The 25,699-nt window shown below is 36.3% G+C and overlaps 1 protein-coding gene across 1 annotated transcript; it reads right to left on the bottom strand.

The window, feature by feature from the left end:
• Window positions 1–5,179: 5,179 nt before the first annotated feature.
• LOC142335930 (uncharacterized) lies at window positions 5,180–24,317 on the bottom strand. The gene is made up of 2 exons (XM_075384331.1): window positions 22,515–24,317; window positions 5,180–7,451 (listed from the first exon to the last, which is right to left on the bottom strand). The coding sequence occupies exons 1-2, from the start codon at window positions 24,270–24,272 to the stop codon at window positions 5,295–5,297; spliced, it is 3,915 nt and encodes a 1,304-aa protein (XP_075240446.1). The 5' UTR covers window positions 24,273–24,317; the 3' UTR covers window positions 5,180–5,294.
• Window positions 24,318–25,699: the final 1,382 nt, after the last annotated feature.

Genomic DNA, 25,699 nt, shown 5'->3' on the forward strand with positions numbered 1-25,699 from the left:
AGCTTGATAAAAATTTTTGACCTCAACTTTGAGGAGGCTATTTTTTCGGAAATATCAAAAGATGGTTATAACTTTAAAGTGGGGGTTATTTATAATAAACCAAGAACCAATAAAATAGATTTCCTAGAGAAATTTGATTGTTTCCTGGAGCGAAATTCTACCTGCCATACTCCAGTGATCATCTGTGGCGATTTCAATTTAAATGTTTTGGAAGATAACTTAATTACAAAAAATTATCAGAACGCTATCGAATCAAACGGGTACCTTTTGAGTCCAAAGGAGCCTACACGAGTGACAAATTCTGCCTCTACATGTATAGACCATTTCGTGTACCAAAATATTGATGTAGATACGACTGAAGTACTGGAATATGAAGATTTATCTGATCATTTTCCTGTTTCTCTGAGATGGAGAATAAAAACTGAAACCAAACCACCACGGCCAGTTTCTTTTAGAGATACTTCTTTTCTGAAAAACCCTAAAACAGTATCAGACTTGAAATCCAGTTTACTGCAACGCTTAGGAGAATGCTTTGATGAAACTGCTAATGTCAATGATGATTTTAATCTGTTCGCCAATATATTTGCCAATGTTCTTGATGAAGTAGCCCCCATAATAAACTGTTCAAAAGCCACAACATCGCAACCAAAATGGTTTAACACCAAGTTAAAAAATCTAAGATCTCGGAAAAACAAGGTACACAAAAATTGGAAACAAAATAAAGACCCCTTGATTTTTAAGAAACTTAAGGATCTACGTAATCAATTTAAAAGCAATTTAGTTAAGACAAAACAGCAATTTTATTGGAGGAAGTTTGATTCATGTATTGGAGACTCAAGACAGACGTATAAGCTTTTAAACGATATAAGTGGCAAGCATCTCAGTTCTCGATCGTGCCTGCCCTCGACTCTTGTATAGAAAACTCGGCTCCTGAGATTGCCGAAAGTTTCAATAAATACTTCACCACAATTGCCCAAGAAGTCACCAAAACAATTAAACCCACCAATCTGCCAAAGGTACCGAAAGTTGAAAAGTCAATGTTTCTGTATGTTGTGAAAGTGAAATCAAATCAATTATCGATAATTTGGACAATAAAACTTCTTCAGGGGATGACTATATCAGCAACTTAATTATAAAAGCCTCATCTGACGCGGTGATTCCCTATCTGACTTATTTGGTAAATCTCTCATTTCAAAACGGCGAATTCCCCGAAGAGCTGCGTAAAGCGAAAGTTCTTCCACTTCATAAGGATGGACCTAAAACTTTACAGGCCAAAAAATAATTACAGGCCAATATCACTACTTATAGTTTGGAGTAAAATTTTTGAGAGGGCAATGTATGTAAGAATGTATGACTATCTTGAACAGTTTTCTTTATTGTACCCCAAGCAATATGGTTTTCGATCGAAGCATTGTACCATTAATGCATTAGTGGAACTTGTTGAAAATATGAGAGTGAAGAATAAAAATATGATCAGCTTTTTCCTTGATCTACGAAAAGCTTTTGATACTCTAGACCATTCCATCCTGCTTTATAAACTAGAAAGCTATGGATTTAGAGGGCAATGCTTGAAATGGTTACAGTTTTACCTTTCTAATCGGATCCAAAGGGTAGAAGTAAATAATATATCCTCTTCTTGGCAAAGTATAAATTGCGGTGTTCCACAAGGATCTATTCTTGAACCACTATTGTTTCTGATATACATAAATGACGTGCCATTTTCCTGTAAATCCCAACAAGTTTTACTATTTGCTGATGACACCAACCTAACTGCAATAAACAATAACGTGAAAGGTATAAAAGAGGACCTCTGTAACCTCAATGTTTGGCTAAATGCCAATAAGCTTGCAATTAACTTAACAAAAACTGTACAAATGAATTTAAAACCTAGTGCTTCCAACTCTGCTTTCAGCTTAAATCAAACTGTGATAAAGTGTAAGTCTGTGTGTAAATATTTAGGTATTTATATTGATAATAAACTTTCGTTCCATTCACATGTTGATTATGTTACAAAGAGACTCGGTAAGCAGTGTGGAATCATTTCGAAACTGAGGCACTACGTGCCCCGGTTTCAATTCATAAACTATTATCGTAGCAATGTTGCACCCATTATACAATATGGTATACTTGTATATGGTTGTTGTAGCTACAGTAGGCTAAATCCTATTTTCTCGCTGCAGAAAAAGATTCTAAAATTTGTCTATTTTCGTAACAGACGGGATCATTGCAATGATATCTTCTTTTCAAATGAAATTTTAACAGTATATGAGTTACATGTATATGAATTGCTTAAATTTGTATTAAGATCAGTTGCTGGATTGCTTCAACAAATATTTCCCAGCAATTTATTCAAAATGAAAGAAATCAAAAGATGCACCAGGTCTTCATCAAATCAGGTTTTATCTGAACCCATTGCTAGGACCAAAATAGAGAGGTTTTCTATAAAATACACGGCCTCGAAACTCTTCAATCTCCTGCAAACCAACAATGTGTTGCCAGAAAATTTAGGTAAGTGTAATGCAAAAGAAATTTAAAAAAATTTATCATGAAATCAAAAAAACGTACCTTTTACAAAACCAGGATTTGGTGAAACATATTTTTAATTTTTAGGAACCCAATTTCTCAACCCGCTTGGCTGCATGCTACACGACATCCAATTTTAGGCCCTGATTCTGGGTGAAAAGTTTGACCCCTCTAGCTCTTCTAGAATGCGAGATAATGCATTTTTTGTTATTTTTGTAAAAATTAAAAATTTCTAAAAAGACTTAAATTTTAATCTTAATAATTTAAAAAACAATTTTTTTTCTCCCTCGCTCTTCATACTTTAGAATGGATAAGTAGTCAATGCCTCTTGAGTCTATGGTATCAAAAAGCTTACCTGGAAAGATAGACAACATTTAATTTGCAGATTTTTGGAAATTAAAATATTTTTAATTTTTGAGTTTTTTTTTGTGTTTTCGTTTTTAATATTTCGTGAATAGCCACGGGTAGGACAAGGCGGATCGAATGATCCCGTCACCTATCCTTTCCGAGTCTCATTAACTTGTGCTATGTTAATTTTACGTATTTACTGAGATTCTGATAAATAAATTCTTTCTTTCTTTCTTTATCAGAAAGTAGTTTTCGGAATTTGAGTTTTCGATGAGTGGTATTATCAAAGAGTGCGTAAATTCATATTTTCATGAATCAAATTTTCTCAAAAATTTATCATAGGCTTGACAACAATATATGCAGAAAGCAGTATCAAATTGAGCTGCATTGAGCAAGACGTAACTGAAAAAAATGCATTTTGATTTCTTGACGTGTGATGGTCGTAAAAAACAAATCCAAATAAGTTGAATCAAAATAAAAAAAAGGCACCAATAGTTGACTCATTATAGCTTCGCGGTTATTGAAAAACATTGTTAACTGATAGGACAACACTAACATTTTTTTTAATCGGTCTTCACTTCATTAGCTGAATGTTTCAGTAGTTAAATATTTAATTCCTTAGACTCTTCAGTATTTGAATGTGGAACAACTGCTTCGCGAAATTTGAGATTGTGCAGCACTTACATATAACTTTTTGCTTCCACATGAAATGTTTAAAAATAGTCACTGCACAAAAAAAAGGGAAAATTTTGCATGCTCGCAATAATTACCAGCGAAGGCGACGCGTCCTAACATACCATGGAATTAAGATAGAGCAGCCTATTTTCGCAGGTTAAATCTATTTCTGACAAATAAGCAAGTTAGAATGTTTCAAGTCTCAATTGCCGAATTCCGTTTCCGTAGGATAATTTTCTTTACAGTATCTAACAGTTTATTTTACAAATTTTACAGCGAAGTAACCTTTTTAAACTTTGAAACTATTGATGCGGGGCTTAAAATTCTCCAACTCAGTTTAATACATGATTTAAAAACCTGAAAACAATTAAGAGAACTTAGAGAACTTTGGGTTCCTTAAGAGTCCTTTCTATTTTCAAAAAGCGCAAATCATTCGCACTCAATGCATTAATAACTTCTCAATAAGTATTGAGTCTTTCAAATTAGAGCCAATTGAATAGTACTTATTGTATACCAAATAGGCGATTCGCTTCAGTTACTGATAATCTTTAAGAAAATTCCATTTAAATTTGAGAGAAACAAGTAAATTGTAATTCGAACCAATTCTTTGGCAAATTTTCATCAGTATTTCTGTCCTGCATTATATTGAGGAAACGAGTTAAGTTGGCGTACATTGCACGTTGAAATTAAAAAGGCCACTCATTACTTACAGATACTTACTCGTTACATTACAGTTTGAGATTCAGCTTGAAAATCGGAGTCATTGATTTTTGAATCGAATTCTTTTTGATAAAATTAGTCGTTCACTTGTTATTTTTTTCTACTTGAAAAAATGCATTAGATTTGATTAATGTCTGTTGTTTCGTTTGTTCGAGCCTTCATTCTAGTGAAATAAAGAAATCGGCTCTCACTGGTATGAACCGCTTTTTTGTACGGACGCGTGTCCCTTTTTAAGAATTTATCGAAGTTTTAAATAACAGATTATGAACTACTTTAAAGAAAATCTATCAGTGCTTCAATTGGTAGACAATGGATCGGCAAGGTCAGAACATTAAGGTCGAATCAGCAAGTTCGAATCTCTTGTATCTTAAGCATCTGACTATCTGTCTGTTAAAAGTTTCTTAGTACTGCTACTGGCATCACTTGACGAGGACCATTGGACCTTTTGATGACCTATTAAGTATGACCTATCGGACATTAGAGAGCCTCCTGGTTACCATATACGAGAATTGAGAACATTACAGGTATGTATTATGAGAAATCAGATTCCGATCCATGTGGGGATTACGGGCAATCAAGAGTTAAATAATAAGTTCACAGATCATTTAATGTGCCAAATCAACCCTGGTAAGGTTACGTTATGTTATTCCTGACAACATTCTAAAAATATGCGTCTCAAAAGTGCTATTTAAAGATCAAATACGAAAAAAACATATAACAGTAACGATGACAACACTAAGTACAGTTTCAATTCAAACTGCGCCGAACCTTGAATAACCATCCATAGAAAAAGAAAAAAAACCGGTGACAGGTTTCAACTTCAGGCGTAATGAGCGCAAGAAGAGTCCACTTTTCGTCGAAAACTTCTCACAACTCTGAACTGACAATCCCAAACTTATGTGCGAACGAAAAATGAGACAGTGAAGATATTTTCATAGCTAAAAAATTTGTAAATTGCAATAATAGAAGTTTAAACCATGCATCATATATGATCTAGCCCAGAGTTTCATTATATTTTTAGAGTAAGATCAATCATCCGAATAGGAATCTGAACTTGATGAGGAAGACACTGAGATTGCCCTGACTTCCGATATTTTTGCACTCTCCTCTTTAGCCGTGTAGAAGCGCTTAAAATTCTCGTGGTGTGGGTTAACAAATATTTTGCCAGAAGAACCTTCACCCGGATCCAGCGGCTCTTTCTTCACTCGCTTTTTTAGTTTCGATTTCGAACTGTGACGCTTCGATTTTGAAGAAGAATCCTTTTTGGATTTCCTTTTAGCTTTCTTGTGCCTCTCTTTATGGTGTTTCTTCGACTTTTCTTTTCTATGTTTCTGGGAATGATGCGAAGACGAATGCGAGTGGGCCTGTTTAGGTGACCTCTTGTGAGGAACCCGATCGCCTACATGTGACTTGTGGTGATGATGATGTCTTGAGGTTGGAACCTTCTTATGAGCTGCTGGCTTAGGAGGAGGTTCCAAATCTTGAGGAGGTCTGAAATCACTACTTGACAAGGATCTGCTGCGGGATCGACCACGTCGCTTCTGTGCAACCATTTTGTGTTTTCTAGGAGGTGATCGACTTACACTCCGCCTCCTGTTACGAAGAGGTTCCATTTCATTAGAAGGTCTAGGCACTACTGTCACGCCTCCAATTTTATTGATCGTATCTGCAAAAGGCGAGGAGGAATCATTGAAACTGAATCTCTGAAAGTTCAAGGCAGCAAATGAGGCCGCCGCAGCTCCGTACATAGCATTCGGATCAGGCGGAGGTGGAATCATTGGTGGAAACATATTAGGTGGAGGAATCGGAATTCCCATTGGCGGAGGTGACCTGTGTTCCTGTTTCACTCTATAGTTTGAACCTGAAGTAAAACCTGTTTCTTTGATGAAATCTGAAAGCAACTTGCTTGTTCTTCCTGTATTACTACTGCCCTGATTAATGTGATCACTGTTAGAGGTTGCTATCTGATTGCTCGACTTTCGCTTCTCTGGCTCGTAATTGATCCGACCAGGGTCATCCGGGTTCCGACGCATAACTGTCGATATTGACGAAGTTACAGGAAGTTCCTCTTCGTTTCTCTGAGATGATTCTTTTTCCCTATGCCTGCTATCTGCTTTTGAGGACTTAACCTCACGCCTTGTACTGGACGAGGAGCTCGCACTACTTTTAGCCAAAGCTTTCAGCTCTAACCTTTGCTTTTCTCTTTCTGCCATTTTGGCAGCTAAGAGAGCCTTACGTTTTTCGGCTTCTTCTTTATCCCGTTTCATTCGTTCCTTCATTTCTTGGCATTCCATTTTAATTGAGTCAACAATTTCTGCTAATTCGCTATCCGACAAATCTTGTTCTTCGTCTGTTTTATCTTGAGTGAAACACTTGAAGTCCTCTTCTAAACTTTCGACTGTCTCATCTGGATTTGATAAGTAATTGTCCGGCACCTTTTTCAAAACCTCCGCAAATTTTTCCATCCTCTTTCGACAAATATTCTCTTTTGCAACTTGTAAGGCCGTTTCTACGTCGCGTATCGTAATCTCATCATCAAATTCTCCAGCTAATGGCTCATCATTAATATCTTCGGAAAAGATGTGATATTGCGTCATTGTTACAGACTTACCAACTCCACCGATATCAAAAGCTTCGAAGTTCTCAAAACATTTGTAATGACTCAACTTATTCCCTGAAAACTTCTCATCTTTCGATTCCTTCACTTCTTTTTCCATGGAACCAGTAAACTCCTCATTCATATCAAAGTTGAACACTTTAATCATTGTCGTTCGCAGTTTCACGTCTTCATTTAAACGACGTTCTTTCTCTCGTTTCTCGCGCAACTTTCGCTCACGTTCAATTCGTTCACGTTCCTTTCTTTCCTCTTCAAGTTTGCATCGAATGTCTTCCTCTTCTTGACGTTTTAACTCCAGCAGCTTCTGCTGCTCAGCCAAAAGTCTTTTGCGTTCTCGTTCTCTTAGATCTGCAATTTCCTGATGCAATCGTCTCTCAATTACTCGCCTCTTTTCCAATTCCATTGCTTCTTTCATTGCTTTTTGTTCTTCTTTGATAAGTCGCTTGCGCTCCAGCTCACGTTCTATTGCAATTCTGCGTTGTTCTGAGGTGCGCACAGTCGCGTAAGGGTCGAGATTTAATTCATTTCTAGTTGGCACCAAAGGTGCAACAGGGCGACTTGTCAAACCCTAAAACAAATTCTGTTAAATTCAATTACAGTCACAACCGACAAAAATAACACGAAAAAAACAATGGCGTGGGGTTTGTTTTTCCTTGCAGCTAATTGAAGTTTAGAGACGAATGTAAACAGGTAAACAGCCAAAAGAAGGGGGATTCAAAGCATTTGCCTTTACACTAGAAACTTTGCATTTTTAGCAGTTCTGGTGAAATCTGCATTAAAGAGAGAGGGGAAGCTCTAAAGACAATGAAAAATGATTCTTAATGACCATGACCTTGGGCTTTATCAGTTTATCCTAAAAGGCAAAAACTCGCAAAAGTGTGGCGAAGATCAAAACAATTGAAAATTTTCTTTGTCAAGAGGAAGAAATAACAAATCTCCTTCAGTTGACACAGCTTGCACACATTTCTATTTTCCCCTTATCAGCTCATAACATTTTCCCGATAATTCAGTTTTCAAATTTTTTACAAATTGCTTGTCGCGCAAAATCTTTTTTAAATGTCATGGTTTGTTTCACTACGCGATTGGAAAAACCAATAGACGGAGAAATGCTAACAATGAAAAAACATTCAATAAAAACGACAAAATCTCGGCTGTCATGTCAGTCAAAAGACCTAGGGCCTCGAAAAACTGACAGCCAATCTTGAAACAAGAACATGACGTGCCATATTGATCATACAATGAAGAATTAGTTAAGACGTTCAATTAAAAAATCACTCTCAAGATATTATGTTTGAACGAATCTTGGTTCAATTCAAACGTTGAAAATAATCACGTTTTTGTCTCAAACAGCTTCAAGGTTATTGCTCGAAAGGATCGAACTGCTGAAATTCAACGAGGTGCTTTAATAGGAATGAGAACACAAAGCAACCTTTGCAGTGAATCTATCAACAGTTGCACTCCAATAGACTTTGAACGTCCGTTATAATTTCTAACCTCAAACAAGCAATAGTTGTTTTAAATGTGTACAATCCCCTAGAGACGCGCCTATTGTATAGTTATTTTAACGTTTGACACACCTGAAATTAATTTTCTGTTCAGCAAAAGAAAAAGCTATAACGAACATGTTGGACTTAGTTAATTCTATTTTTTCGGTTGCCATAAAATTGCCCGAAAAAGATTGGATCGTTCTGAGCATTGAGAACCCCTATGATAAATCTTTCATTGAAACTCTCAGAAGGTACACATTTTTTTCTCTCATGTAAGTCAAAATATCAAAAGTGACAGCTTTCTCGGAACTTTTCCTGATTCAGCTACTGTTGCATCAATTCACTCTAGTTCTTCAGACCATCCAATAATCAGCACTGAACTAACAGTCGTCATATTCAAGCAGCAATGACTATACATTCTGTCAGAAACGCCTAAATACCTGAAATAATGGAAGAAGAGTCTTAGTTAGCTTATCCGATGACAAACATAACGATTGAAAAGTTTCATAAAATTTCTTTTTGTAGAACCTTTTTTCCTCAAAAACAATAAAAGAACAATGCCCCAAGTTCTATGCCATAAAGGTCTATATGTGTACAGAATCTTCTCAACACTGCTAAGAGACGTCGAGTTGACTTCAATTGTATTTGAGAATTAGAAAAAACTGATCAGATTCTCTAGAATGGGATAAAACTGTCTGTGTAAATGTATTGACAACAATGAGCTATGTGAAACTTTACCAGAAGACTAGAAACGTATATAGTGTAGTCCCTATGCCTAGCAAGACGTGTTTTGAAACGCACTGATTGGTTCGACACAAGTATCCAGTGCATTTAATCAGTTTCTTGCATCAATTTTAAAATGATTTGAATCCTCTGGTAGTTCCTTTCTCAAGATCCAGGTCAAAATATTTTCTTGAAGATCTGTATTCTTGTTCAGGTAGTTACTGAAACCGTTCTCGAAGGCCAGTGCACCGATTATTACCGACCATTACAAAAAAATGACAGTAAAAATTTATCTGACTCCTGGAAAAAAAGGAATGAAAACATTAAACAAAAAGGAATTGAGACTTAGTTTTGAATATTACGACCGGTATCTAACTTGTTTGCACTTTCTTTTATCTTCGAGAAAATGCTGTTCAGAAAAATTCGGGATTGCTTATTAAAAAATGACAAAATGACTTCAAGCCAAAACATTTGACGTGCCAAAACACATGCTTCATTACTGCGGAGAATCATTTTCAACGCTTCGAGGCAAAAAATATGCTTTTAAAGTTTATCCTGATATCGCAAAAGCCTTCGACACAATAAATGATAAAGCTTTTTTATTTGAGCTAGGAAAATTTGCCTTTGATCAAAATTTCTTAGTTCTTTGCTTACTTGTCCAACAGAACGCAATCTGTGTCAGTGGGTGCAGAGGTTTTATTAGAAATAGGATTAACAATTGGCGGCCCTCATGAGTCAATTTTTGCCGTTTAGTGTTTATATAAAAGACCTTCGAACTTTGCTCGAAAACAGTTCATATCTCCTTGCCGACGACAAAAAAAATTATACGAAAATTTGATGATTTTATCTCTGTTCAAAAAGATATGGACAGAGCAATTAAATGGTCTAAAAACAACAAGGTGGACTTCAATGTTTGAAAATTTGAAGCTATTGGATTCAAAAAGAAAGAAGATAAAATTGATGTCAAACTTATTGCAAAAGATACTGAAATTCTACTCAAAACATATTTGACAGATCTTGGATTAAATCTTACACGATTCAACTGGTCAGATCAAAATAAAAAACGAATCTCAAAGGCCCAGCAAGTACTGGAAACGAAATGTTCCTTATTTTGTTAGAACCAACGTTAGAACGAAAATATACCTATACAGAAGTTATGTTTTCTCCATCCCCGCTTATGCCTGTAATGTATGGTTGTCGAATTGGCCAAATGGCAGGAAATTGGAGATATAAAACAGTTTTCTGAAGATCAAAACAAAGAGCCTTATTCAGTACAACCTGCTGCCCATTAAACTTATAATTGTTGACCTAATTATGTTGAATAGAAATTGCGTTGAAATTTACAGATCATTGGCAATCTTACAGAAGATGTAACCGAACTCGTTCTGTGTCGCACAAAATAATATTAAAATGCCATGATTTGTTTCACTACGTGATTGGAAAAACCAACAGACGGAGAAATGCTAATATTGATAAAACTAAAAACTTTTTGGTTCTCATGTCATTTAAAAAAATTAGGGTGAGAACTCAAAGCAACCTTTGCAGTGATTCTATCAACATTTGCACTTCAATAGTCTTTGAATGTCTGCTATGATTTCTAACCTCAAAAATCAATAGTAATTGTAAATAAGTACAATCCCCTAGAGACGCGCCCTATTGTATAGTTATTTTAACGTTTGACACATCTGAAATTAATTTTCTGTTCAGCACAAGAAAAAATTATAACGAACATGTTGGACGGGGCCTTTATCATAACCTTGGGGCTTGATCATTTTCCCCATAATTCAGTTCGCAAAATCTTTACAAAAAGCATGTCGCACAAATTCTTTAAATGTGATGGTTTGTTTCATTACGTGATTGAAAAAACCAATAGACTGAGAAATAAAATTGAAAAAACATTCGCGAAGAACAACAAATTTCCGGCTCTCATGTCATTTGAAAAAATTAGGGCCTCGAAAGACCGACAATCATGAAACAAGAACATGACGTGCCAAATTGAACTTATAATGGAGAATTAGTTCAGATGTTCGATTAAAAATTCACGCTCCAGATACTATATGATTGAATTAATCTTGGTTCAATTCAAGCGGTGAAAAAATCACATTATTGACCCAAACTGCTTTAAAGTATTTCCTCGAAAGGATCGAAATACTGACATTCAAGGAGGTGCTTTAATAGGAAATGAGAACTGAAAGCAACCTTTGCAGTGAATCTATCAACAGTTGCACTCTAATAGACTTTGCAACGTCTGTTATGATTTCTACATCAAACCAGCAATAGTTATTGTAAATGTGTACAATCCACCCGAAGACGCGCAATATCTTATAGTTATTTCAACATTTGACACAAACCTGAAAAGAAAATTCAGCACAAAAAACTTATATTTATAACGAATATATTGAACTAAGTTAATTCTATATTTTCGGGTGCCATAAATTTGCCCGGAGCATTTTGAGCATTGCAAAACCCTAAGTGAAATCTTTCATTGAAACTCTCAGAAAGTAAACATTTTGTTCTCTCATATAACTCAAAATCAAAAGGCTGCTTTTTCGGAACTTTTCCCGATTCAGCTACCTTTGCATCAATTCACTCAAGTTCTTCAGCAATCCAATATTCAGCACTAAGTACAACAACCGACAAACAACCGACAATACGTTACAGTAACAACCGACAAACGTTGCACGAAATGCTATTAAATAAACGGCGTGGGGTTTGTTTTTCCTGGCAGCTAATTGAAGTTAGTCGAATGTAACTAGTTAAGCAGCCAAAGTGGGGGTTTCAAAGCATTTACCTTTAAACTAGGAACTTTTGCGTTTTTGGCAGTTCTGGTGAAATGCGCATTAAGGAGAGAGGTAAAGCTCCAAAGACACTGAAAAAATGATTCTTGACGACCATGACCTTGGGCTCTATCAGTTTATCCCTAGAGGCAAAAAATCGCAAAAATGAGGCGAAGATCAAAACAATTGAAAACTAACTTTGTGAAGAGCAAAAACTACTAAACCTTCTTCAGTTGACACAGCTTGCACAAGAATTTTCTATTTTCTCCTCATCAGCTCATAACAATTTCCCGATAATTCATTTCAAAATTTTTTTACAAAATGCAAGTCGTACAAAATCTTTTTTAAATGCCATGGTTTATGTCACTACGTGATTGGAAAAAATAGACGGCGAAAGGCTAATAGTGAAAAAACAATCACTAAAAACTACAAATTTTTAGCTCATCTTAATCGAAAGACCTAGGGCCTCGATAGACGGACAATCCTGAAACAAGAAATGACGTGCCAAATAAAACTAATAATGAAGAATTAGATCAGATGTTCAATTAAAAATTCGCGCTCCAGATACTATATGTTCAAGAGAAACTTGGTTCGATTCAAGCAACAAAAATGAGCACGTTTTTGTCTCAAACTGCTTCAAAGTTATTGCTCGAAAGGATCGAACTGCTGAAATTCAAGGAGGTGCATTAATTGGAATGAGAACTGAAAGCAACTTTTGCAGCGAATCTATCAACAGTTCCACTCTAATAGACTTTGAACGCCGTTATGATTTCTAACCTTAAACCGGCAATACTTATTCTAAACGTGTACAATCCACCTGAAGACGCGCCCTATTGTATAGGTATTTCAACGTTTGACACCCCTGAAATTATTCTGTTCAGCACAAGAAAAAGCTATAACCATTTTTTACTTAGTTAATTCTATATTTCTGGGTGCCATAAATTTGCCAGGAGTAGATTGGATCATTGAGAACCCCTATGAGAAATCTTTTATTGAAACTCTCAGAAGGTAAACATATTGTTTTCTCATATAAGTCAAAAAATCAAAAGTGACTGCTTTCTCGGAACTTTTCCTGATTCAGCTACCGTTAATTCAATTCACTCCAGTTCTTCAGACCATACAAAATGCAGCACTAAGTACAACCGACAACACGTTATAGTAACAACCGAAAAACGTTGCACGAAATGCTATTAAATAAACGGCGTGGGGTTTGTTTTTCCTGGCAGCTAATTGAAGTTAGTCGAATGTAACTAGTTAAGCAGCCAAAGTGGGGGTTTCAAAGCATTTACCTTTAAACTAGGAACTTTTGCATTTTTGGCAGTTCTGGTGAAATGCGCATTAAAGAGAGAGGTGAAGCTCCAAAGACACTGAAAAAATGATTCTTGACGACCATGACCTTGGGCTCTATCAGTTTATCCCTAGAGGCAAAAAATCGCAAAAATGAGGCGAAGATCAAAACAATTGAAAACTAACTTTGTGAAGAGCAAAAACTACTAAACCTTCTTCAGTTGACACAGCTTGCACAAGAAATTTCTATTTTCTCCTCATCAGCTCATAACAATTTCCCGATAATTCATTTCAAATTTTTTTTACAAAATGCAAGTCGCACAAAATCTTTTTTAAATGCCATGGTTTATGTCACTACGTGATTGGAAAAAAAATAGACGGCGAAAGGCTAATAGTGAAAAAACAATCACTAAAAACTACAACTTTTTAGCTCATCTTAATCGAAAGACCTAGGGCCTCGATAGACGGACAATCCTGAAACAAGAAATGACGTGCCAAATAAAACTAATAATGAAGAATTAGATCAGATGTTCAGTTAAAAATTCGCGCTCCAGATACTATATGTTCAAGAGAAACTTGGTTCGATTCAAGCAACAAAAATGAGCACGTTTTTGTCTCAAACTGCTTCAAAGTTATTGCTCGAAAGGATCGAACTGCTGAAATTCAAGGAGGTGCATTAATTGGAATGAGAACTGAAAGCAACTTTTGCAGCGAATCTATCAACAGTTCCACTCTAATAGACTTTGAACGCCGTTATGATTTCAAACTTTAAACCGGCAATACTTATTCTAAATGTGTACAATCCACATGAAGACGCGCCCTATTGTATAGGTATTTCAACGTTTGACACCCCTGAAATTATTCTGTTCAGCACAAGAAAAAGCTATAACCATTTTTTACTTAGTTAATTCTATATTTCAGGGTGCCATAAATTTGCCAGGAGTAGATTGGATCATTGAGAACCCCTATGAGAAATCTTTTATTGAAACTCTCAGAAGGTAAACATATTGTTTTCTCATATAAGTCAAAAAATCAAAAGTGACTGCTTTCTCGGAACTTTTCCTGATTCAGCTACCGTTAATTCAATTCACTCCAGTTCTTCAGACCATACAAAATGCAGCACTAAGTACAACCGACAACACGTTATAGTAACAACCGAAAAACGTTGCACGAAATGCTATTAAATAAACGGCGTGGGGTTTGTTTTTCCTGGCAGCTAATTGAAGTTAGTCGAATGTAACTAGTTAAGCAGCCAAAGTGGGGGTTTCAAAGCATTTACCTTTAAACTAGGAACTTTTGCATTTTTGGCAGTTCTGGTGAAATGCGCATTAAAGAGAGAGGTGAAGCTCCAAAGACACTGAAAAAATGATTCTTGACGACCATGACCTTGGGCTCTATCAGTTTATCCCTAGAGGCAAAAAATCGCAAAAATGAGGCGAAGATCAAAACAATTGAAAACTAACTTTGTGAAGAGCAAAAACTACTAAACCTTCTTCAGTTGACACAGCTTGCACAAGAAATTTCTATTTTCTCCTCATCAGCTCATAACAATTTCCCGATAATTCATTTCAAATTTTTTTTACAAAATGCAAGTCGCACAAAATCTTTTTTAAATGCCATGGTTTATGTCACTACGTGATTGGAAAAAAAATAGACGGCGAAAGGCTAATAGTGAAAAAACAATCACTAAAAACTACAACTTTTTAGCTCATCTTAATCGAAAGACCTAGGGCCTCGATAGACGGACAATCCTGAAACAAGAAATGACGTGCCAAATAAAACTAATAATGAAGAATTAGATCAGATGTTCAGTTAAAAATTCGCGCTCCAGATACTATATGTTCAAGAGAAACTTGGTTCGATTCAAGCAACAAAAATGAGCACGTTTTTGTCTCAAACTGCTTCAAAGTTATTGCTCGAAAGGATCGAACTGCTGAAATTCAAGGAGGTGCATTAATTGGAATGAGAACTGAAAGCAACTTTTGCAGCGAATCTATCAACAGTTCCACTCTAATAGACTTTGAACGCCGTTATGATTTCAAACTTTAAACCGGCAATACTTATTCTAAATGTGTACAATCCACATGAAGACGCGCCCTATTGTATAGGTATTTCAACGTTTGACACCCCTGAAATTATTCTGTTCAGCACAAGAAAAAGCTATAACCATTTTTTACTTAGTTAATTCTATATTTCAGGGTGCCATAAATTTGCCAGGAGTAGATTGGATCATTGAGAACCCCTATGAGAAATCTTTTATTGAAACTCTCAGAAGGTAAACATATTGTTTTCTCATATAAGTCAAAAAATCAAAAGTGACTGCTTTCTCGGAACTTTTCCTGATTCAGCTACCGTTGACTCAATTCACTCCAGTTCTTCAGACCATACAAAATGCAGCACTAAGTACAACCGACAATACGTTATAGTAACAACCGAAAAACGTTGCACGAAATGCTATTAAATAAACGGCGTGGGGTTTGTTTTTCCTGGCAGCTAATTGAAGTTAGTCGAATGTAACTAGTTAAGCAGCCAAAGTGGGGGTTTCAAAGCATTTACCTTTAAACTAGGAACTTTTGCATTTTTGGCAGTTCTGGTGAAATGCGCATTAAAGAGAGAGGTGAAGCTCCAAAGACACTGAAAAAATGATTCTTGACGACCATGACCTTGGGCTCTATCAGTTTATCCCTAGAGGCAAAAAATCGCAAAAATGAGGCGAAGATCAAAACAATTGAAAACTAACTTTGTGGAGAGCAAAAACTACTAAACCTTCTTCAGTTGACACAGCTTGCACAAGAAATTTCTATTTTCTCCTCATCAGCTCATAACAATTTCCCGATAATTCATTTCAAAATTTTTTTACAAAATGCAAGTCGCACAAAATCTTTTTTAAATGCCATGGTTTATGTCACTACGTGATTGGAAAAAAATAGACGGCGAAAGGCTAATAGTGAAAAAACAATCACTAAAAACTACAAATTTTTAGCTCATCTTAATCGAAAGACCTAGGGCCTCGATAGACGGACAATCCTGAAACAAGAAATGACGTGCCAAATAAAACTAATAATGAAGAATTAGATCAGATGTTCAGTTAAAAATTCGCGCTCCAGATACTATATGTTCAAGAGAAACTTGGTTCGATTCAAGCAACAAAAATGAGCACGTTTTTGTCTCAAACTGCTTCAAAGTTATTGCTCGAAAGGATCGAACTGCTGAAATTCAAGGAGGTGCATTAATTGGAATGAGAACTGAAAGCAACTTTTGCAGCGAATCTATCAACAGTTCCACTCTAATAGACTTTGAACGCCGTTATGATTTCTAACCTTAAACCGGCAATACTTATTCTAAATGTGTACAATCCACCTGAAGACGCGCCCTAATGTATAGGTATTTCAACGTTTGACACCCCTGAAATTATTCTGTTCAGCACAAGAAAAAGCTATAACCATTTTTTACTTAGTTAATTCTATATTTCTGGGTGCCATAAATTTGCCAGGAGTAGATTGGATCATTGAGAACCCCTATGAGAAATCTTTTATTGAAACTCTCAGAAGGTAAACATATTGTTTTCTCATATAAGTCAAAAAGTCAAAAGTGACTGCTTTCTCGGAACTTTTCCTGATTCAGCTACCGTTGATTCAATTCACTCCAGTTCTTCAGACCATACAAAATGCAGCACTAAGTACAACCGACAATACGTTATAGTAACAACCGAAAAACGTTGCACGAAATGCTATTAAATAAACGGCGTGGGGTTTGTTTTTCCTGGCAGCTAATTGAAGTTAGTCGAATGTAACTAGTTAAGCAGCCAAAGTGGGGGTTTCAAAGCATTTACCTTTAAACTAGGAACTTTTGCATTTTTGGCAGTTCTGGTGAAATGCGCATTAAAGAGAGAGGTGAAGCTCCAAAGACACTGAAAAAATGATTCTTGACGACCATGACCTTGGGCTCTATCAGTTTATCCCTAGAGGCAAAAAATCGCAAAAATGAGGCGAAGATCAAAACAATTGAAAACTAACTTTGTGGAGAGCAAAAACTACTAAACCTTCTTCAGTTGACACAGCTTGCACAAGAAATTTCTATTTTCTCCTCATCAGCTCATAACAATTTCCCGATAATTCATTTCAAAATTTTTTTACAAAATGCAAGTCGCACAAAATCTTTTTTAAATGCCATGGTTTATGTCACTACGTGATTGGAAAAAAATAGACGGCGAAAGGCTAATAGTGAAAAAACAATCACTAAAAACTACAAATTTTTAGCTCATCTTAATCGAAAGACCTAGGGCCTCGATAGACGGACAATCCTGAAACAAGAAATGACGTGCCAAATAAAACTAATAATGAAGAATTAGATCAGATGTTCAGTTAAAAATTCGCGCTCCAGATACTATATGTTCAAGAGAAACTTGGTTCGATTCAAGCAACAAAAATGAGCACGTTTTTGTCTCAAACTGCTTCAAAGTTATTGCTCGAAAGGATCGAACTGCTGAAATTCAAGGAGGTGCATTAATTGGAATGAGAACTGAAAGCAACTTTTGCAGCGAATCTATCAACAGTTCCACTCTAATAGACTTTGAACGCCGTTATGATTTCTAACCTTAAACCGGCAATACTTATTCTAAATGTGTACAATCCACCTGAAGACGCGCCCTAATGTATAGGTATTTCAACGTTTGACACCCCTGAAATTATTCTGTTCAGCACAAGAAAAAGCTATAACCATTTTTTACTTAGTTAATTCTATATTTCTGGGTGCCATAAATTTGCCAGGAATAGATTGGATCATTGAGAACCCCTATGAGAAATCTTTTATTGAAACTCTCAGAAGGTAAACATATTGTTTTCTCATATAAGTCAAAAAGTCAAAAGTGACTGCTTTCTCGGAACTTTTCCTGATTCAGCTACCGTTGATTCAATTCACTCCAGTTCTTCAGACCATACAATATGCAGCACTAAGTACAACCGACAATACGTTATAGTAACAACCGAAAAACGTTGCACGAAATGCTATTAAATAAACGGCGTGGGGTTTGTTTTTCCTGGCAGCTAATTGAAGTTAGTCGAATGTAACTAGTTAAGCAACCTAAGTGGGGGTTTCAAAGCATTTACCTTTAAACTAGGAACTTTTGCATTTTTGGCAGTTCTGGTGAAATGCGCATTAAAGAGAGAGGAAGTTCCAAAGACACTGAAAAAATGATTCTTGATGATCATGACCTTGGGCTCTATCACTTTATCCCTAGGGGCAAAAAATCGCAAAAATGAGGCGAAGATCAAAACAATTTAAAACTAACTTTGTGAAGAGCAAAAACTACTAAACCTTCTTCAGTTGACACAGCTTGCACAAGAAATTTCTATTTTCTTCTCATCAGCTCGTAACAATTTCCCAATAATTCATTTCAAAATTTTTTTACAAAATGCAAGTCGCACAAAATCTTTTTTAAATGCCATGGTTTATGTCACTACGTGATTGGAAAAAAAATAGACGGCGAAAGGCTAATAGTGAAAAAACAATCACTGAAAACTACAAATTTTTAGCTCATCTTAATCGAAAGACCTAGGGCCTCGATAGACGGACAATCCTGAAACAAGAAATGACGTGCCAAATAAAACTAATAATAAAGAATTAGATCAGATGTTCAGTTAAAAATTCGCGCTCCAGATACTATATGTTCAAGAGAAACTTGGTTCGATTCAAGCAACAAAAATGAGCACGTTTTTGTCTCAAACTGCTTCAAAGTTATTGCTCGAAAGGATCGAACTGCTGAAATTCAAGGAGGTGCATTAATTGGAATGAGAACTGAAAGCAACTTTTGCAGCGAATCTATCAACAGTTCCACTCTAATAGACTTTGAACGCCGTTATGATTTCAAACTTTAAACCGGCAATACTTATTCTAAATGTGTACAATCCACCTGAAGACGCGCCCTATTGTATAGGTATTTCAACGTTTGACACCCCTGAAATTATTCTGTTCAGCACAAGAAAAAGCTATAACCATTTTTTACTTAGTTAATTCTATATTTCAGGGTGCCATAAATTTGCCAGGAGTAGATTGGATCATTGAGAACCCCTATGAGAAATCTTTTATTGAAACTCTCAGAAGGTAAACATATTGTTTTCTCATATAAGTCAAAAAATCAAAAGTGACTGCTTTCTCGGAAATTTTCCTGATTCAGCTACCGTTGATTCAATTCACTCCAGTTCTTCAGACCATACAATATGCAGCACTAAGTACAACCGACAATACGTTATAGTAACAACCGAAAAACTTGGCACGAAATGCTATAAAACAACTGGTGTGGGGTTTGTTTTTCGTTGCAGCTAATTGAAGTTTAGAGAGTCCAAGGTAATTAGGTAAAAAGTCAAAGGTCGGGGGTGTCAAGAACTTTCACTTTTTACTAGGAAACAGCGTTTTCATCAGTTTCAGTGAAACGTGCATTAAAGAGAAGTGAGGCTCTGGAGACACTGAAAAAAGGATTGTAAATGACCGAATTTGGGGCTTTATCATTTTCCCGATAATTCAGTTCGCAATATCTTTACAAAAAGCATGTCGCACAAAACCTTTAAATGTGATGGTTTGTTCACTACTTGTTTGATAAAACCAATAGACGCAGAAACACTATTATTGAAAAAATAATCACGAAGAACTACAAATTTTTTGCTCTCATGTCATTCGAATAAAACTAGGGCCTCGAAAGACCGACAATCAGGAAACAAGAACATGACGTGCCAAATTGAACTTATAATGAAGAATTAGTTCAGATGTTCGATTAAAAATTCACGCTTGAGATACTATGTTTGAACGAATCTTGATTCAATTCAAGCAGTGAAATAATCACATTTTTGACCCAAACTGCTTTAAAGTAATTGCTCGAAAGGAACGAAAAACTGACATTCAAGGAGGAGCTTTAATTGGAATGAGACCTGAAAGCAACCTTTGCAGTGAATCTATCAACAAATCCACTCTCATAGACTTTGAACGTACGTTATAATTTCTAACTTGAAACCAGCAATAGTTATTGTAAATGTGTACAATCCACCTAGAGACGCGCCCTATTGTATATTTCAACGTATGACATACCTGAAATTAATTTTCTGTTCAGCAAAAGAAAAAGCTATAACGAACATGTTGGACTTAGTTAATTCTATTTTTTCGGTAGCCATAAAATTGCCCGAAAAAGATTGGATCGTTCTGAGCATTGAGAACCCCTATGATAAATCTTTCATTGAAACTCTCAGAAGGTACACATTTTTTTCTCTCATGTAAGTCAAAATATCAAAAGTGACTGCTTTCTAGGAACTTTTCCTGACTCAGCTACCGTTGATTTAATTCACTCCAGTTCTTCAGACCATACAATATGCAGCACTAAGTACAACCGACAATACGTTATAGTAACAACCGAAAAACGTTGCACGAAATGCTATTAAATAAACGGCGTGGGGTTTGTTTTTCCTGGCAGCTAATTGAAGTTAGTCGAATGTAACTATCACTCTAGTTGATGCTAGAATTGATGCTAGTGAAGAACTAGCATCAATTCACTCTAGTTCTTCAGACCATCCAATAATCAGCACTGAACTAACAGTCGTCATATTCAAGCAGCAATGACTATACATTCTGTCAGAAACGCCTAAATACCTGAAATAATGGAAGAAGAGTCTTAGTTAGCTTATCCGATGACAAACATAACGGTTGAAAAGTTTCATAAAATTTCTTTTTGTAGAACCTTTTTTCCTCAAAAACAATAAGAAGAACAATGCCCCAAGTTCTATGCCATAAAGATCTATATGTGTACAGAATCTTCTCAACACTGCTAAGAGACGTCGAGTTGACTTCAATCGTATTTAAGAATTAGAAAAAAAACCGATCAGATCCTCTAGAATGGGATAAAACTCTGTGTAAATGCAATGACAAAAAGCAGCTGTGCGCAAATTTAACAGAAGACTAGAAAATTATAAAGTGTAGTCCCTTTGCCTACCAAGACGTATTTTGAAACCCACTGATTGGTTCGACACAAGAAGCCAGTGCATTCAATCAGTTTCTTGCATCAAATTTAAAATGATTTGAATCCTTTGGTAGTTCCTTTCTACGGAACCGAGCCGAACCTTTTTCCGAAATATTTGCATTTTGTTCAGGCATCGCATATTTCGAATTGAGATTTAGTTTTGAATATTACGACCAGTATCTAACTTGCGTGCACTTTCTTTAATCTTTGAGAAAATACTGTTCGGAAAAACTCGGTATTGCTTATTAAAAAATGACATAATAAATTCAAGCCAAAACATTTGACGTGCCAAAACACATGCTTCAATACTGCGCAGAATTTTTTCAACGCTTCGACGCAAAAAAAATATGCTTTTAAAAGTTTATCCTGATATCGCAAATGCATTCGACACAATAAATGATATTTTTTTATTTAAGCTAGGAAAATTTGCCTTTGATCAAAATTTCATACAGTTCTTTGCTTACTTGTCCAACAGAACGCAATCTGTGTCAGTGGTTGCAGAGGTTTTAATAGAAATAGGAATAATTGGCGGCCCTCATGGGTCAGTTTTTGCGTTATTCATGTTTAGTGTTTATATGAAAGACCTTCGAACTTTGCTTGAAAACAGCTCATTCATATCTTTGCCCACGACAAAAAAAATATACCAAGCTTTGATGATTTATATCTCTGTTCAAAAAGATTCGGACAGAGCAATTAAATGGTCTAAAAACAACTGAGTGGACTTCAATGTTTAAAAATTTGAAGCTATGGGATTCAAAAAGAAAGAAGATACAATTGATGTCAAATTCTTCATTCTGCTCGAAAACGTTTCAGAACATCAAACATCGAACGATCTCAGAATGGAAAATTATGCAATTTTTTGTGGTGAGAGTTGTAAAGTACGTAAATGCAATTATGCAAAAATATAACGCAGCGGACATCCCCAGTACGATTATTCAAGAAACAGTTGAATACTTTTAAAAAGCCAATCAAAAATTTTAATTGCTATCACTATCCGGTAAATTTGTCATGTTCGAGTTAGTGAACTAATTTATTGCCGTAAATCGGGCACGAAGACAATTTAATAAATTTTTTTTAATATATTTTTATTCTGGCAAGTATCCTTACGAATAAAATTGTATAAAAACTCTAAAATCTTCCATGCAACAAAAGGTAGACAACTAAAAAATATTAAACGTTCATTGGCCTGTCTTTTAGGCCACAGACCAAAAATATTATTCAACTAATAAGTAAGTAATCTTTTTACAATTATATATTCATTTCTCTTCTGTTGCTCTTTAGCGTCATCGATGAAGTTTGATGCTGAAGTGAATTAGACTGGTAACTAGACGACAAGATACAAAATGTTCACTAACCCTCCACATAGTATCTAGTACAGATAATGGATCCGCGGTCGAAATTGCACCACTGTGAGACACACCAGCTGCAGTTGAGCTGCTTTCTCGTCTCCGCATTTCTTCCTCAGCTTGCATCTCTTCTCTTCTCAACCTGACATTTAAACTGTCCTCGTCGACCACACGACGATTGCTACGGGAGGCTATGACGTCATCTAGCTCTCGTCCAATTGCAAGCCAGCTGGTGGACGACTCTGAATTGCTCACACTGGTCGAAGGCAGTAGACTATTTTGCTGAGTAGTTGAGGTACTTCCACAGGAATCCAGAGTGAACCTTGACGATGTTGGATGGTCTTGAGTCACTGGAGACAATTGACTCGATATTGAGACGAAGGGTTTAACTGTGGGAATCGGCGACGCTGTCTCGGACAGCTTAAACTTTTGTAGAGAAGATAAAAGCGGCTTATTTTTCGCTAAAGGCGCGAGAGGCGAAGTTCTGACAGTAGTTTTAGGAGGTATTCTCTTCAGAGAGAAGGGAACCTTATTAACTTGCACAGGCGGTGTTGTCGATTTTGGCAAAGATGATGCTTCACTTTTCACAGATTCTCGCTGTTCTCTCAGGAACATTGCAAGCATACCATCATCGTCATTTGAGTCATCTTGCGCGTTTGACGAGCACTGAGAATCATCCGCAACCGATTCCGGTTCCTCATTTCCGATTTCAATTGGTCGCTCTTTGGAACCAACAGAGTTCGAGGAGGAATCCACTTCTGTACTAGAAGTTTGGTTATTTTCATTCTCCTGTTGCTGCGTGAGGTACTGGATGGCAGGCGTGGTGGAGTCAACAATGTCGGAATCCGCACTTGAGCTAAGAGATGAGGAAACACAGATATTGTCAGTCGAGGAATCAGGTTGAACGTGTAAAGTTGTCACTTCACTAACAGAGCTACTCCTAGCACGCTTTATGGGAACCTCTTCACACTCCACATTCTCAGACGTTGACTGGCTAACCTCCGTGGAACTGTCCGGAACCGCAGACTCAGCAGAATTTTCCATAGCAATAATGTCATCGTCTTGTTTCTCAGCGTCAGCCTTCTTACGCGCCAGTTGCTCTTTAATTCTCTGGGCGCGTTTACCCACAATATTTCCAATAGGGTTCTTGTTGTACTTATCATAAGGATCTTCTACATTTGAAACGGGATTCGGTGCAATCAGTGGAACGGCAGTTGCAGTTTTCGCAGCCTTTCTAACAGTTCGCTTCGATGCTTTCGGGCTGACTTTTGGTTGTAGTAGTGGTGGTGGTGGTGGTAAAGAGAGGTTAAAATTAGAAGTTGTTGGGGTCGAATAACTAAGGCTAGAAGTGAAACGAGGTGTTGGTAGATTTCTATTTGGCAAAAGGCTATCAACCATTATGGACTCCTGGTCCAGTTCTCGCAACTGATCAGCGACAGCTCTCAATTTCTGTTCATACGACAGCTTTTCATTCACAATATCATCAGCAGCCGCAGAATTTGATGTTTTCAGTTTGAGCTGTTCACGCTTTTCAATGTAGTAGGGGTCGCTTTTATAGTCAAATTTGGACCAGTCAATTTCACTTTCTCCGTTTAAAGACAGATTTGAAGGCCCAAGTTGCAGACGGCTTCTAACAGAGCTTGTGTTGTCTATTGTGCGCGAGAGAGCTGCTCTCTCAATGAGAAGGTCCCCAACGCTGCTATTTCTAGTGGCTCCAAATGACAGCAAACCTGAACTTGGGTCAGACCGGCGTGAATAAGGGTCCATTTTCAAGCACAGACAGTTCTTCAATTGGGTTCACATTTTACTTTCTAATCTGAAATGAAGCTCTATATTTACAGCATGGGTGGATAAAACCAGAATGGCTTACACAGGTGCTTATCCGCAGTATTGCGCGTGCATTGCATTTTAAAATATTGCAGCATAAGAATGGTACTCTTTTAATTAAGATAACTTTCCTCCTCATATTAAGCTAAAAGCTAAGCAGTCGATTTATCACTGGCCTAGAGGATAAGAAAGATACCAGATTTGCATGAGAAATAAAATGAGAATGATAAGGTTTTAAACTCGGAAGCATTGATGAGCAATTTTTGAACAGTCAGCACAACAGATGCCGACACGATCGAAAAACTGATAACTTTTATTCAACATCTGTAAAAAATAAATGCATTTAGAAAAACTATGTATCAGAATTTTCTGAAAAATAACAAACGCTCCGATAGAGGAAATTAATAACTTCTGAAAATTAAATTCAAAATATTAAGACTTTGTGTTTAACTTTTCGTCTAGCTACTCCTTCTGTTTCTCCGCTCCAAACAAGCGCGCTCTACGTATTTAAAACGCCCAAGAACTTGGGCTACGTAATCATTTACTATGTATACTGGCAGCTTTTCTGTTACTAAGGGGTCTTATCATACTGGAAGTCAATAACAAAAAAGATCCCATATCCGTCTGATGCTTTTTATGTTCACTTATTCTAATTAGCAATTGGTTTTTCTTTTAACCAATCAAAGTTTTGAATCGAAATCATCGATGCAAACTGCAGCCGTTGATCTCATTAGGCTGAATACTTACAGGCGTAAATTAAAGTAACCAAAATCTAAAAAGTGCAGACATTATCTAAAAGTGCTGAAATTGAAGAAGATGGAGAACAATCTCAACAGATCCCTTAATGTAGATGAGGAAACTGCAATCTAGAATGCACACGGAATTGAAAACTTCAATATACAGCAAGTTGTTAGGGAAAAAAACCCAGGGGTACAATTTATCTATTACTAATTCAAGCAACAAGACAGTTATACAGTTTTCAAGCGTACCATTTCTGAACTCTTGGAAAACTGATAAAGCTTTTTTATTAATACTTTTAGTGCATTTTCAAACAATTGCTGCAAAAAATTTCACTTGTTTGCTGCTTAGAGTTTTCAATGAGCGTAGATCTTGAAGCAGTGCCTAAATTACGGACTCGTGACTACTGGATTTTGACGCAATTTCTGGTTTTGCTAACTTTATTGAACAATATTTTATATACACTAACTGTCAGAAATCTATTACCACTAACAAAACCTGCGCGTATACTCGTTTGCTGATAAATATGCAAAAAATCGGCAACTCAGTTGAATGCCTGAAAGTCTATCAATTTGAGCGAAATACGAGGGTCTCCTGGTGGGATGTTTAAAATAAAATAGCATATTTCC

The sequence above is a fragment of the Convolutriloba macropyga genome, chromosome 3, assembly GCF_964194025.1.
Source record: "Convolutriloba macropyga chromosome 3, txConMacr16.3, whole genome shotgun sequence".
Lineage (NCBI taxonomy): Eukaryota > Metazoa > Xenacoelomorpha > Acoela > Convolutidae > Convolutriloba > Convolutriloba macropyga.